The sequence below is a fragment of the Eptatretus burgeri genome, chromosome 4 (assembly GCF_056783735.1).
Source record: "Eptatretus burgeri isolate ZD-2024b chromosome 4, Ebu_testis_v1, whole genome shotgun sequence".
Classification (NCBI taxonomy): domain Eukaryota; kingdom Metazoa; phylum Chordata; class Myxini; order Myxiniformes; family Myxinidae; genus Eptatretus; species Eptatretus burgeri.
This window is the reverse complement of record NC_140964.1, coordinates 73,801,976-73,816,678: the sequence shown is the minus strand read 5'-3', so window position 1 is coordinate 73,816,678 and position 14,703 is coordinate 73,801,976. Positions and strand designations below refer to the sequence as shown.

General features: G+C 40.3%; 1 protein-coding gene across 3 annotated transcripts in view; it reads left to right on the top strand.

Annotated features, from left to right (window-relative positions):
• Positions 1-14,703, top strand: part of LOC147028351 (collagen alpha-1(XIV) chain-like) — a 236,291-nt gene that overhangs the window by 115,719 nt on the left and 105,869 nt on the right. For all 3 annotated transcript variants that reach the window (XM_085878673.1, XM_085878672.1, XM_085878671.1), the window contains 5 exons: positions 676-723; positions 1,805-1,953; positions 2,374-2,503; positions 2,642-2,761; positions 2,951-3,100. In XM_085878673.1, the coding sequence (XP_085734799.1) occupies positions 676-723; positions 1,805-1,953; positions 2,374-2,503; positions 2,642-2,761; positions 2,951-3,100 (597 nt within the window). The remainder of the gene's footprint in view (positions 1-675; positions 724-1,804; positions 1,954-2,373; positions 2,504-2,641; positions 2,762-2,950; positions 3,101-14,703) is intronic.

Sequence of the window (14,703 nt, the reverse complement as noted above, 5' to 3'; positions counted from 1 at the left end):
TTTAGACATTGTTCGTTTCAGAATTACTTACCATGTTACACAGCATCTCATTATCGTTGATTCCATGAACTATGACATCCTTCTTTCTTTCAAAGTAGCAATACCATATTCAAATTGGACGACAAAAACGATTCATCACGTCATACACACTTTATAGCAGACTCATTCTATGTCATCTTACCGACATATCCAGAGGCAAAAAGGTTCTATATAAATACAATAACTATTACATGTTGGTGCACACCTTTAAAACTTCTTTCCATGTTGTTGATGTTGTTAGCTATATCGCAAGTGTTGATAAGAATGATCCATCCATCCATCCATCCATTGGGACCACACTCTGTACAGAGCGTCGGTGATGCCGGAGCGGTCTCCAAGGCTATTGGGCACAATCTTGGATGGCTCACCACTAATAAGAATTATTCAGTGTTGAAAGTTGTTTATTATGACTGACCACTCTGCGAACATATGCAAAGACCATGTGGTGGCAAAAAAGCGGATGATTTTGAATATGAACCAAAAACTTCACGTATGCGTCTGTCAAAAATGACACCTGCTGTTCGGCAACTGCACGCAAATATATCGGAATGAAGAATGTAAGTAAATTACAAATTGACGATGACATGAAGTCACGCACTTACTCCTCTCTAATGATTACTTTTTTTGCCTTTGTAGTAGCGAAATCTGCAGTAACCGTCCCAACACCAAGTCGGCCGCTCACAGGTAAGGACGAACATGAGCGGTTGATCTTAAAAGGAATTGTTACTGAAAAGATTGTGTGGTGTTAATCTGTTAGCTAATTTGTTGGCATGGCCGCATTTATTAACATGTTTGCTGCTAGTTTCCAGTGGTGAACACAATTTCGCTGACATACACAACCAACTGGTCCAACAGTCTGTTCAAAGCATCATTTGGATCCTCAATTTCCACTTCAAAACAAGATAATATTGCATTGTCATCATGAATAATGGATGTGGAATCGCATCAAAGGAGGTTGTATACCTTCCCGATTCATGCTACACGGCAGAGCCTCATTGGTTGCAGGGAATCCAACTTGGTGGCGTGGGGGAGAGAGGGGATTCTTCAATTCTATAAGTTCCAAAATGGAGATTCTTCCAGAACAACTGTCCAACAAATACCATGTGCACCATCTCTATTAAAATCTTCCTTGGCTTCTCAGCATCACAATCCAACCATTAGACCTTTTTATTTACAGGGTCTTGGGGAAGTTGCAGCACAAATCACACACTCACACACACACACACACACCCCCACACTCGACAACACTAGACTTGATGTCACACAAATGCAGTTGCTGACTTTGGGGAAAGCGATGCAACTTCTATGGGCACTCTGTGTACCAGAGACACCATATTTATGACGTCACTTCTTTATCTGCACTCAGCAGGGTAATTCAGGAGAAATTTCCTCCACCCCATTCATGCTAACCCATGGAGCTTGTCCGTGCTCCATCCTCTAAATGCTGAGCATTAAGGGAGGAAGCAACTCGTACCATTTTTTTAAGTCCTTGGTTTAACTCGGCTGAGGTCAGCTGAGGTTTTCCTTTTTTTCCGACCTCCTAGACTCAGAGCGAATGGTCGAACCATTATGCCGCCGAATCTGGTTTCAAATCAAAACTTCCCCAGAAGCTAAACATGTTTCTCCTACCAAATTCTTCTGATCTGCAGGTTCCTCAACATCTCTCGAGCAATATGGTAGCACAAGAAGAGTGACATCACAGCTCAGAATGGCAGTAAAATTGTCTTCAATATCTTTCTGTCTGACACTTCATTCCTCATGTTAGTTTCGGTGGAACGAGGTGCACCCAGAGAAATGCGCGTGTCAGATGAACATACGGACAGTCTGCGCATTCACTGGGATGCTGCACCTGGCCGTGTGCGTGGTTACCTGGTCCAATATGAACCTGTCGGCCGGCATCATGAACAAAAGTCGGTCAGTATGTCACACATGCTCATATTGGAAATCTTTTGACACTTTGCAATTGCTATGAATTTTTTTTGTCACGGTAATTATCACGAAGACCCTCAATTATTTGGTCATTTTGTTTTTTAAATCCTCTTGTGAAATTTAATTCTCACCTTTGTCTCATTTAACTTCTTACACTCTGGAAGTCAAATTAATTGTTTAATGGCCATGTGGAAGTTTCACACTTTCGATGTATAACTTATTTTACTTTTATGATTCAGAAATCACTCTTTAATTATCTCTTTTTCATACCTGGCTTTCATTTATTGGTCTTTTATTTCTGTTTTTTTTTTAATTGGCTCACCAAGCTTTTCATTATGACCCACAATATATGCATGTAAACCCTTCAATATTCAGCCATTGCTTTCCCTTTGATTCTCCTGTCAGATGATAGTTTCCAGTGATTTGACAACAGCAGATCTCCACTCGCTGAAGCCAGACACAAACTATTATATCAGAGTGACATCCACATATGATGAGGGAGATGGTGGTTCTGTGTCTGTGACAGGCCGTACTAGTGAGTGGTCATTTTTAAATTGATAAGGTGTATCACATGTGCATCTTCACACACTTTTACCCTATTGCATCAGTTCTTCATCTTCTTTTCGCTCTGCGAAACAAACGCCGAGCTATCTCTCACCATATTTAAAACCAGGATACCAAGGTGCTGCCCGTGACTTACGAGTCTCTGACATCTGGTATAACCGCTTCCGGATCTCCTGGACAGCCCCTCAGACCACTCCCACCGGCTATCGCATTCACTACCAGCCACTAGGTAATATATAATCATCCTTACTCATAACCACATCCACCAGTACAATACACAAAGTAAAGATCTCAAACACATCATATCCAATACCTGGCTCCATGTCTAATAGCATTATTGGATATTTCATTTTATACCTGCTAAATTAGACCTCTGAATAATCCATATGTTTAACACACTATATGTTGATGTGGCTAGGTGGTGGTGAGGATGGAGAGATATTTGTTGGAGATGACGTCACATCACAGCTGCTGGATGATCTTCAGCCTGGAACAGGCTATGGCATCCAGGTGATTTCTGAGTATCCGACTGGCAGTGGACATCCTTTGCATGGAAATGCTCGCACATGTGAGTGCTACAACACACCACATTGGGTCTTCTTCCATACCATATACTGCATGACCCACATGTGTTGCTGTACTTCATCACAATGTTGATACTAACTGTTTGATGGCCCTTTCAATTAAAATTTTCTGCAGGTGACCTTTTTAATTTGCAAGTCATGGTCAGAATTTTGTGTAAATGATAATTTTGTTCCTTTCCCATTTTTATATGCTATATATATATATATATATATATATATATATATATATATATATATCGGGGCGTATTGTGTGATACCGGTCGTCCATCCGTCTGTCTGTCTGTCTGTCTATCCATCTGTCCATTCCTGTCCGCACTCTAACTCCCAAAGTTTTCAAATTTCACGTTTCATATTTGGTACATAGGTACAGACTGTGGAGATGGTGTGTCGCGACATACGTTCGTCATCTAAAGTGGTTGCAATGGCAACCAGGATGCTGTTTTCCATCTGTTCCTGTCCGTACTCTAACTCCCAAAGTTTTCAACTTTCACATTTCATATTTGGTACAAAGGTACAGACTGTGGAGACGGTGTGTCGCGACATACGTTCGTCATCTAAAGTGGTTGCCATGGCAACCAGGATGCTGTTTTCCATGCAGTAGCACAATTCTGTATATACCTTCTTGTTCAGGCATATATTGTGCTCACTTGCACTCTTGTTTGACTTGTAATGATGCTGTGTAGGATAATATATTAAGTGTATGCTGAAATAGCGAGAAAAGCTCTTGGAAACAAAGCATTAAAAAAAAAATGGATCTCCACCAAAACTTGGAAACATATTGAGGAACGAAAGAAATAAAAATTAATTTAAAAAAAACTAGAAATTTGCAAAACACAGGTCCAGAAAGAGGAATATTTCTGTGTAATCAAACAAAGCAGTGAAGAGGTCTTCAAGGAAGAACCAGTGAAGCTTATTTGAGGAATTAGTGGAAGAGGCACAAACAGAATGTGAGAGGGGATATGGCAACGGTGTATAAAATAACCATACAGTTGACATCAGATCGAAGGATGGGAGGGAAACCATTGAAAGATTAATCAAAGGAATATGCTCAAATTCGAGAAAGAGCAGATTTATGGAAAGGTGAGCTGAACACTTTAAATGGAGGACCAATGGTCCTGTTGTTCACCTGGCTGGTTGCCAAAAAGTGGAGTGAAGGGTGGATGAGGGTAAAAATAACAGATGGATTTCGAATACACATTTTAGGTTAGGTAGTATTGACATGATGCTCACAGTCGTGCAACTCCCTGCTGTCTATGAGCCTTACTTTTTGAGATATTGCCTTCAACCAGTATGATGATGTTACTTCCTGTTTTGTCAAAATTAGCCCTATTTGATAATGTACAAATCCAAGGTGTCTAATATTTATATTTTTTGAGATATTGCACACTTTTGTATTATGATGTCACTGGTGGCCATATTATGTTTCCCATCAGCTTCTTTTAATGAAATGTTCCCAAAGGTAGTCGATCCTGTGTTTCAGTTGTTGCATTGATCAGATAAATGGTTTAAGAGAAGATAAATTTTACAGATTTTCTTTTGATCCAGTATTGCTGCCAGACCAAGTGACTAATTGATGTCATTGTTGTCAAATTCTATTTTTGACGTGTCGTCAATCACATATGTAAAGTTTTGCATCAATCAGCTAAGCGGTTTGAGAGAAGAAGATTGTTAAAGGTTTCCCTGTGATCCAAAATGGCAGCCAAGCTTGATCGAAATTCAAGTACTTTTGGGACCTTTAAACCTTATAATGACCTACTTGTTGGTGGAGGGGAGGATGCCATGAACGAACTTGAGTTCCACCACACTAAAGATCATTTTAGCCAAGTTTGGTCACAATCTCATCAGCAGTTTCAGAGAAGAAGTTGCAAGTGCTTACAGATGGATGATCGGACGGATGGAAAGATTAACTGACATTCGGATGACCCACTATCCTATAAGCTCACCTGAACCATATTCTTGGTGAGCTAAAAAGGTACTTGACAGAGGGAGAACAAGTTGATATTGTAGGAATGGCAAGAACAGATTTACATATAGATACTGTTTCTATCAAATAAGCTAAAGTGACGGAAGCCACAAAGACTTTAAATTTAAAGAATATAAATAGGGCGACAAGAAGTAGTTCCAGAAGTGTGGAAAGTTGAGCTGATTGTTAAACTACCAAAGAACGGAGACCTTGGTAAATGTGGTAACTGGAGAGGTGTAACTTTTCTGTGTATTGCAAGCAAGGTGTTGTGGAAGATAATGCTAAATAGAATGCAGAAGACTGAATGAATTATTGAGGAAAGAGCAGACTGATTCATTCATTCATTTATTTCAAAGGAATTGAGGGTGTAGAAATCAAGTTTTCGTTCTAAAACAGCAATAGACAAATGTAATGAATGGAATTCAAGTCTTGTGATGACTTTCATCGACATTGAAAAATCATTTGACAGTGTGAACAGGGATGCAATGTCGAATATATTAGAAGGGTATGGAATTCCCAGAAGGTTCACCAGAATGATAAACAACATATATATATATATATATATATATATATATATATATATATATATATATATATATATATATATATATATATATATATATATATATATATACATATATATATATATATATATACATATATATATATATATATATATATATATATATATATATATATATATATATATATATACATATATATATATATATACCAGTGATACCCGTGCACATGCACGGGATCGCAGTACAACATAGCTGGTAGCAGACGACAGACCGTACACGGGGAATGACAAAAATACGCATTGTGCAAAATGCAAGTGGTACTATGGAACGCCAAGATTTTCCAAACATTGTCGGCATGTCCGCTAAGTGCCACAGCAATTTCATATGGATCGTGTGACGGAGAGCCGAGTTTTTAGTGTGTAACCTTGGTATTATAATAGATATGTATATATATATATATATATATATATATATATATATATATATATATATATATATATATATATATATATATATATATATATATATATATATATATATATAGATATATATATATATATATATATATATATATATATATATATATATATATATATATATATATATATATATACCATGGATGCAAATACAGTATAATTGTAATGGAAAGAAGTCTTAGGAATTTGAAGTCACAACAGGAGTCAAACAGGGATGCATGCTGTCTCCACTGCTGTTTCTCCATGTATTGGACTGGGTATTAAGGAGGACTCGAGAGCATATGGAATAGACTGGGATCAGGGTGACCATCTGGTGTAGCTCAGCTTTGTAGCGATGACATCTGTTTGCTATCTGACACCAAACACAGTGTACAAGAGAAAATAATTAGGCTCCTGAAATTTGCCCTGCAAGCAAGACTGAAAATCACCACCAACAAAATTGAGACCATAAAACTTACAGCATCAAATAACAATACTGTCACATGCAATTACTTGGTCATATGAGATGTCAACAAGTTTACATATCTAGGGTATAAAAGTTTATGATTTTAGACAGTATTGTGAAATCAGTTCTACTATTTGGATGTGAAGCAAGGGAAGTCACCAATGTCATTGCACAGAAACTATATTCCTTTATTTATAGTTGTCACAAACAGATTTTACAAATCTTCCAGCGAGATAGTTTTAGAAGGAATGTGGCAGAACGAAGGACTGGAAATATAAATATCATGTAGAAAATTAGAATTAGGTGGCGATGGATTGGCCATGCACTGCATATGGAAACCAAAAATATCATAAAAGGTGCAATACATTGGAAGCCTGAAGGAGGGTCAGATGACCTACAAAGACCTGGCAGCGTATGGTGGAAAAGTAGCTGAGGGAGAAAGAAATCACCTGGACAGTGATCAGTCAGTGGGCCCAAGACAGACGTAACTGGTACTGGTTCCTCTGGAGGCTTTATACTGCATATCATAAGGTTTGACAGGGTTGTAAGCAATGCTGCTGTGGTCCAATCATTCTTTCATTCATTCATTCTTAGATTTATTTGTAATAATCTGTTGGCTGACATTAACAACATTTCATCTGCAGGACTTGGCTCAAGTCCCAACCGTGATTGTCTCAGTACCTTTGCACACGTGCTCTCGCTATCCTGTTGGGAAGGTGATACATGCAGTAATTTATTGCGTTCAGCTAACAGATTGTTCCCAGTTTAAATTAATCGAAACCTTTTTTCTGTCTGACATATCTTTTGTTCTCAAAGTTTGTTGTATTCTTTTAATTGATAGTCTTTATTTTATTTTTTAATTTTTGTAATGTTTGGGTTGGAGTGGAATGTATTCTCATATGGGACCATGGCTCATGATAGGATTAGAACAGGATTTTGCATAGGATTAGAAGGCTACAATGTGTCTCGGTGTGATAGGAAAGAGAGAATAGGAGGAGGAGTAGAAATTTGAATAAATTACAGCATTGCATCAAGAGAAAGGGGTGACATTAAGGAAGGAATAAATGTTGAGGATTCTGTTTGGGTAGAGATTAGAGATTGTAAAAACAATAAGATGCTTTTATAAGGCTCCGGGTGTGAAGGAAGAGGAGGAAGGAGGAGTATATGAAGAATTCAAAAGGGCTTGTTGTAAGGGAAGAGTATTGATTATGGGGGATTTCAACTTGCCAGGGATAGATTGGGTTCAGGAACAGGGAAAGGGCAGAGCAGATGCGGATTTCCTAGTTTTAGTCCAGGATTGCTTTTTAACCTCGTTTGTGGATAAGTCCACGGGGGGGGGGGGGCAGTGCAGTGTTGGACCTCCTTTGAAATAACGATACCAATACAGTGGAGGAGGTGGAGGTAGAGGACCATTAAGGAGCAAGTGACCATAACTTTGTATGTGCAAAGATTGTGTTAAGGGTTAGAGTTCAGGATAGTAGGGTAAGGCTATTAGATTTCAGGAAGGCAAACCTTCAGGGTATGAGGAGAGAGTTGGGTGAGGTAAATTGGGAGATATTAACAACAGGACAATCATCATCAGAGAAATGAGAAACCTTCAAGGACCAAATGTATACAGTGCAGAGTAAGTATATTCCAATGTGGTGTAAAAGTAGAAGCAGAAAGAGACCAGGGTGGTTGGGCAGTGAGATAAGGAATGTTATTAAGGAATGTTATTATTATTAGGTTTAAAATAACAGGACTGGAGTTAGATTTATATCACTATCGGAGTAAACAGAGGCAAGTTAAGAAAATAACTCGGCAAGCCAAAAGAGAGTATGAGAAGGACGTGGCTATGAATATTTAACGTAATAGCAAGGCATTCTTTAAATATATCAGGGGAAAAGAACAGGTTAGGACCAGTATGGGACCATTGAGGAATAGCACTGGGAGAGTGGTTAGTGATGAAAGTGAGATGGTAGGCTTATTAAACAGGTATTTTGCTTCAGCATTTACACAAGAACAGTCAGGAGAATTGCCAAAAGCTGAGAGTATCTCTCAAGGAGGTGAGGAAGAGCTTTTCCAGAATATCCATGTTGGAGTGGAGGAAGTAAAGGAACAGCGAGGTAACCTCAGAGTAGATAAGAGTAGATAGGGTAACCTAACCTAAGAGTAGATAAGGGCCAGATAATATGCACCTGAGAGTATTAATGGAGGTGGCTGAGCAGGTAAGTGAGATATTACCAGATATTTTCAACAGTTCACTGGAGTTTGGACAGGTGCTGGAGGATTTGTAGAGTAGCAAATGTAACACCATTATTTAAGAAAGGATCCAGAGAAGAATTGGGCAACTATATTGTGGGCAAGGTGTTGAAGACATCAATTAAGGACCAGATGAGGAACCATTTAAATAAATACAAACGAATTTAAAGTAGTCAGCATGGGTTTACCAAAGGTAGTCCCTGTCGAACAAATCTTTCAGAGTTCTATGAAGCAGTGTCTGATTGGGTGGTTGATGGAAAGGCAGTGGACAGAGTATATTTCGACTTTAAGAAGGCATTTGATAAGGTACCATATCAGAGGTTGTTAGCCAAAGTGAGGGCTTGTGGAGGAGCTGGTCTGGAAGCTAAATGGATTGCAAACCGGCTTTGTGGTCGGAAGCAAAGAGTGGCTGTGAGTGGGAGGATGCCTTGCTGGGAGGACGTAAGTTGTGGGGTACTTCAGGGATCAGTACTCGGACCATTACTATTCATTATTTACATCAACGATTTGGATAATGGGGTAAAGAGTAAGCTTTCCAAATTTGCAGCTGACACAAAGTTTGGAGGTAAGGTGGATCGAGGGGGGGGGGGGGGTGGTGATCAGATTCAGGAAAGTATTGATACTTGCATAGATTAGGCAAAAAATTGGCAGATGGAATTTAACCTGAGCAAGTGTAAGGTGTTGGGGATGGGGAAGAGCAATGAAAATAGAGATTACAGGATGGAAGGGGTAATTTTGGAATGTGTCACACAGGAGAAAGATCTGGGGGTGGTAATAGTTATTGGAGGTAAGCAGGCAGCACAATGCCAAGCAGCCATAGGTAAAGCAAAAAGGGTTTTAGGTTGTATTCTGAGGGGGATCATTGATAAATCAAAAGAGGTGGTGTTCACATTGTACAGGAATTTAGTGAGGGCTGCATCTAGAATATTTTGTGCAGTTCTGGTCACCACAATTGAGGAAGGACATCGATGCCATAGAGAGGGTTCAGCGTAGGGCTACTCGATTGATTCTGGGCCAAGCTGGACTGAGCGATGAGGAGCGGCTGAAGGAGACAGGGCTTTATTCACTAGAAAGGAGGCGGTTACGAGGAGATATGATCGAGATGTAAGATTATAAAAGGTATAGATAAAACAAGTGCAGATGAATTATTCAACAGAGTGGACAGTGATATGACCAGGGGCCATAGCCAGAGAGTGAAGAAGAGGAGAGTTAAGATGGTAGTAAGGCAGGGGACTTTTACTCAGGGAGTAGTTAATGCATGAAATGGTCTTGCTGGAAAGGTAGTGGCAGCAGAAACAGTGGATAAGTTTGAATTAAAATTAAATAGGTACCTGGAAGTTAGAGCGATAGAGGGGTACAGGGATGTTGATGGGACTTTTCGGTAGTTTGAACATTGGGGGGTGATTGTGTGCATGTGTACGGAGTTTTGTTTGTAGGGGTCTTGTCAAGGGGTGTTGTGTGGTTGATGTGTGTTTTTAACCAAGCCCATGCCCCCTCCCCTAAGGGGAATAAGAAAAAAGAAAATAAACTACAAAAACTACAAAAACATAAAATATAATAAATAAATTTTAAAATTTTTTTCATTTTCTTTTTGGATCTTGTGTTGATAAATGAGTGTGATATTCGTGGAGGCATGATGGACTGAATGGCCCCCACCTGTGTTAGATTTCCTTCCGTCCTTCATGCTGGGATCCCAAGTTCAAATGCCAATTTTTTTTGTCCATTGTCTGCGAGTTTTATTTATTCACTTTCTTCTAATCTTGATTCGTTCATTGTCTACTATTTTTCTTATGCTTCAAAAATACAATGATGTCTCATTTTTCTCACTGGAATGCTGCACCTCTTCCCCTGGGATTGCTGCACTCCAGTGAGCCTTAACCCCTTCAGACTGATGATGATCTTTTATTACCACTGCCACTGCCACTAACACCACTAAAATTATTCACTAAATGAACCGGTTCAGTGTGCAGGAGATAGAGATGAAATAGGAGGATATTGGGACAAGGAATATAGATCGTGAAGTATAATATAGTGGATGATTGAATTCAGTGAACTTTTACGCAAACCCTCTTCAAATTTCAAGTCAACGGGATGAAAATTGAGGATTTTAGAAGTACCACCAAAGTTGTTGACCTTTGGCCTATTTTGAACTTTTGGTCGATCAGGTCAGGTCAGGTGTGGTCGCATGCAGCGTGTCACTGTGTCCACTTTCCACCAGTACTCCAGGGGGCCTCCATCTGGCTATCCCCCAGGCAGATGCCTAGCCCATCCCCATCTCCTAGGTCGATGTTAACCTCAAAAATAATTGGGTTTTGAATTCAGCGAACTGAAATACAAATCCTCTGGTGTATAATTTGTTATTTATTAGCTATAATATTATTGCTATTACAAGGGGGGTGGACACTTCTCCAAACAACATATTCTAGTTTTCTATTTTAAGTTAATTATCTGAAATTTGTAGAATTTGTTTTTCACGTGGAAGTTGTGGTTTATGATCTATACGAATAAATGTGTGTCAGTGTGTTGCCTCCATAACTCCAAAACCATGAAAGCAAGCAGCCTGAAACTTTGCATGCATAAAAAGGAAATTACAAGGAGGTGCATGACTGAAAATTGGGTGTTTGGGTTTTTTTATAACACCCATTCTGAAAATAATTAATGGCCTTATTTAATTATATCCTTTATCAGGCACTATCCTCGGCCACCTCGCCTTCTGGGGTTTTAAGGCGTATCCTGGGTTACCTGGCTGTGGTCTGAAGTTGCCATGTTTTGTGGCCTGCTCAACCATGCCTTGACTTGGAACAGACTGCAAAGATTTCTTCACGATAAAGTTTTTGTTTCACCTTCCTCACTCATATTATCGAATGCCTGTTCATCATAGCTGTGAATCGATATATACATCACTTTAGCAAGTGCTATAGTTTTCAAAATAGGAGCTTGGAGCGTTTCATGCATTGCACGATACAATTTTCCATGATCTACTCTTACAGACTAATTGAAGAATCACTGCTCACCTTCACTCTTTCACTCCTCTTTTTTTCTCACCTTTGGAACAAACTCCACCCCAAACCCACCTCCTTCAAATTCCCTGCTTTCCTTCCGGAAAGTCACTGTCGTGTAAGGACCTGAAAGTCCCCATAGTTTCCATTTGTAGTGTACAGTTTTCCCTGTAGTTTCCACTTGTTTATCCCGTGTATCCCGCCCCATCCCTCTCCCTTCCACAGATCCTCATGTGTCTATTCCCCACTGTTTTGTGCTTCCGTCTCCTGTCACTCTCGTCTTCTGGTCCCCTTACTGGTTCCGATTTTCAAGAACAAGGGTGATGTGCAGAGCTGTGGTAATTACAGAGGGATAAAGTTGTTAAGCCACACCATGAAGTTGTAGGAAAGAGTAGTGGAAGCGAGGTTGAGAGGAGAGGTGACGATCTGTGAGCAGCAATATGGGTTTCTGCCAGGAAAGAGCACCACTGATGCAATGTTTGCTTTGAGAATGTTGATGGAGAAGTATAGGGAAGGCCAGAAGGAGTTACATTGTGTGTTTGTGGATTTAGAGAAAGCTTATGATAGGGTGCCAAGAGAGGAGTTGTGGTATTGTATGAGGAAGTCGGGAGTGTCAGAGAAGTATGTGAGGATTGTGCAGGATATGTATGAGGACAGTGTGACAGCGGTGAGGTGTGCGGTAGGAATGACGGACCGGTTTAAGGTAAAAGTGGGATTGCACCAAGGATCGACTCTGAGCCCTTTCCTGTTTGCAATGGTGATGGACAGGTTGACGGACGAGATCAGACGGGAGTCTCCATGGACTATGATGTACGCAGATGACATCATGATCTGCAGGGAGAGTAGGGAGCAGTCTGAGGCGAGCCTTGATAGGTGGAGGTACGCACTGGAGAGAAGGGGAATGATAGTCAGTCGGAGTAAGACGGAGTACATGTGCGTAAATGAGAGGGAGGGTGGTGGTATGGTGCGGTTGCAAGGAGTTGAGGTGGGGAAGGTGGATGGGTTTCAATACTTGGGATCAACTGTCCAAAGTAACGGAGAATGTGGGAGAGAAGTGAAAAAGAGAGTGCTGGTAGGATGGAGTGGGTGGAGAAGAGTTACAGGAGTGATTTGTGACAGAAGGGTAGCTGCAAGAGTGAAGGGGAAAGTATACAAGACGGTAGTGAGACCAGCTATGTTGTATGGTTTGGAGGCAGTGGCGCTGACAAAAAGACAGGAAGCGGAGCTGGAGGTGGCAGAGTTTAAGATGCTGCGATTCTCGTTGGGAGTGACGAGGATGGACTGGATAAGAAATGAGTACATTTGAGGGACAGCGCAGGTAGGACGGTTTGGAGACAAAGTGAGAGAGGCGAGATTGAGATGGTTTGGACATGTGCACAGGAGGGAAGCGGAGTATATCAGGAGAAGGATGCTGAGGAGGGAGCCACCAGGTAGGAGGAGAAGAGGAAGGCCAAAGAAGAGGTTCATGGATGCGGTGATGGCGGACATGCGGGTGGTTGCAGTGTCAATGGAAGATGTGGAGGATAGAGCAAAATGGAGACGGATGATCCACTGTGGCGACCCCTAACGGGAGCAGCCGAAAGAAGAAGAAGTAATGTGATTTCGGTTTTGAGGAAATAACAAGTGAAAGAAATAACGAGTCTCATAACTAAGCCGATATACCTATTCACTTCAAGTAAGCAAGGCTATATTCCCTCCTCCGTATATACAAAAAAATGTGAAATTTCCAAAGCATTAAACATATCTTTTTCTTCTGTTTGGAGAATTATGTTGAGTAAACAAAAATTGAGGAACATCACAAAATTAACCAGCTTCATTGAGCTGTATGATTTAATGCATTCACTGCAAGACTTCATGCCCTGTCCCCCAGAGGGACTGTTTATCCAAAGCATCTGCCAGATCTGTCTATATTTTTGGAAGTTTTGTGAGGTGCCCTCAGGTGAATCAAAGCAAATCTGGTGAAAGATGGATGTTTTAAAATGAAGTTATAATATTTGCGTGGACTGCGAACTGATGTACCAAGTGACACATGCACAGATGAGTAGGCAACATTGCGGATTATCTGCAATGTTTATTTCATGGGCGATTAACCTTTACGATGTTTCCAGGGTTGTTCGTTGTTAAACAGCAACTCTTTTGTGGATAAAGTCATTATTTGAACGAATTCATTTAGTTTCTTTAACTGATGTGTGTGCGTGGTGAAGACCGGCTTAACAGTTAAAGGGATCCTATATGGTATGCAGCCATAGCCTGGCCAGCCATTCCTTATCAACCATTTAATTGGCGTGCTTGTATGATTGCTTAAGCCACTTGATGAGCGCCCTACGGTCGATAGCGGTACAGTTTGTGTCCCGATCGGGATGTACAGTTGGCAGTTGCTACAACGTAGAGATATATGATTTACAAAGGTTATATGGTTTCTCTTGGTGATTTTCAAAGCAAAATATATTTGATAACACCTGATTTCTGAGCCGTTTGCCATACTAATGTGTGTTCTAAATTACAGAGCCAATTTTTTCCACCCATCACATGACGATTAGCGGCTGTTTATAAAGATTAATGTTTATGCACATCTCCCTGAAATATCGATAGTGCAACGTTGTTTCTATAATTTGTAAATGGAAATTCCCCCAAAACAAGGGGGAAATTTACTCAAGGTTTTTGAGTTGTATACAGTACATACTGTAGTCGGCAATCACACTGACTCCAATCTGCCGATTTCTCCCCCCCAAAATTGCCGATATCGGCCAAGCACTAATACAGTGTGTGTGTGTGTGTGTGTGTGTGTGTGTGTGTGTGTGTGTGTGTGTGTGTGTGTGTGTGTGTGTGTGTGTGTGTGTGTGTGTGTGTGTGTGTGTGTGTGTGTGTGTGTGTGTGTGTGTGTGTGTGTGTGTGTGTGTGTGTTTTCTTCATAAAGCACAACATTTTCTCTTTGCTAA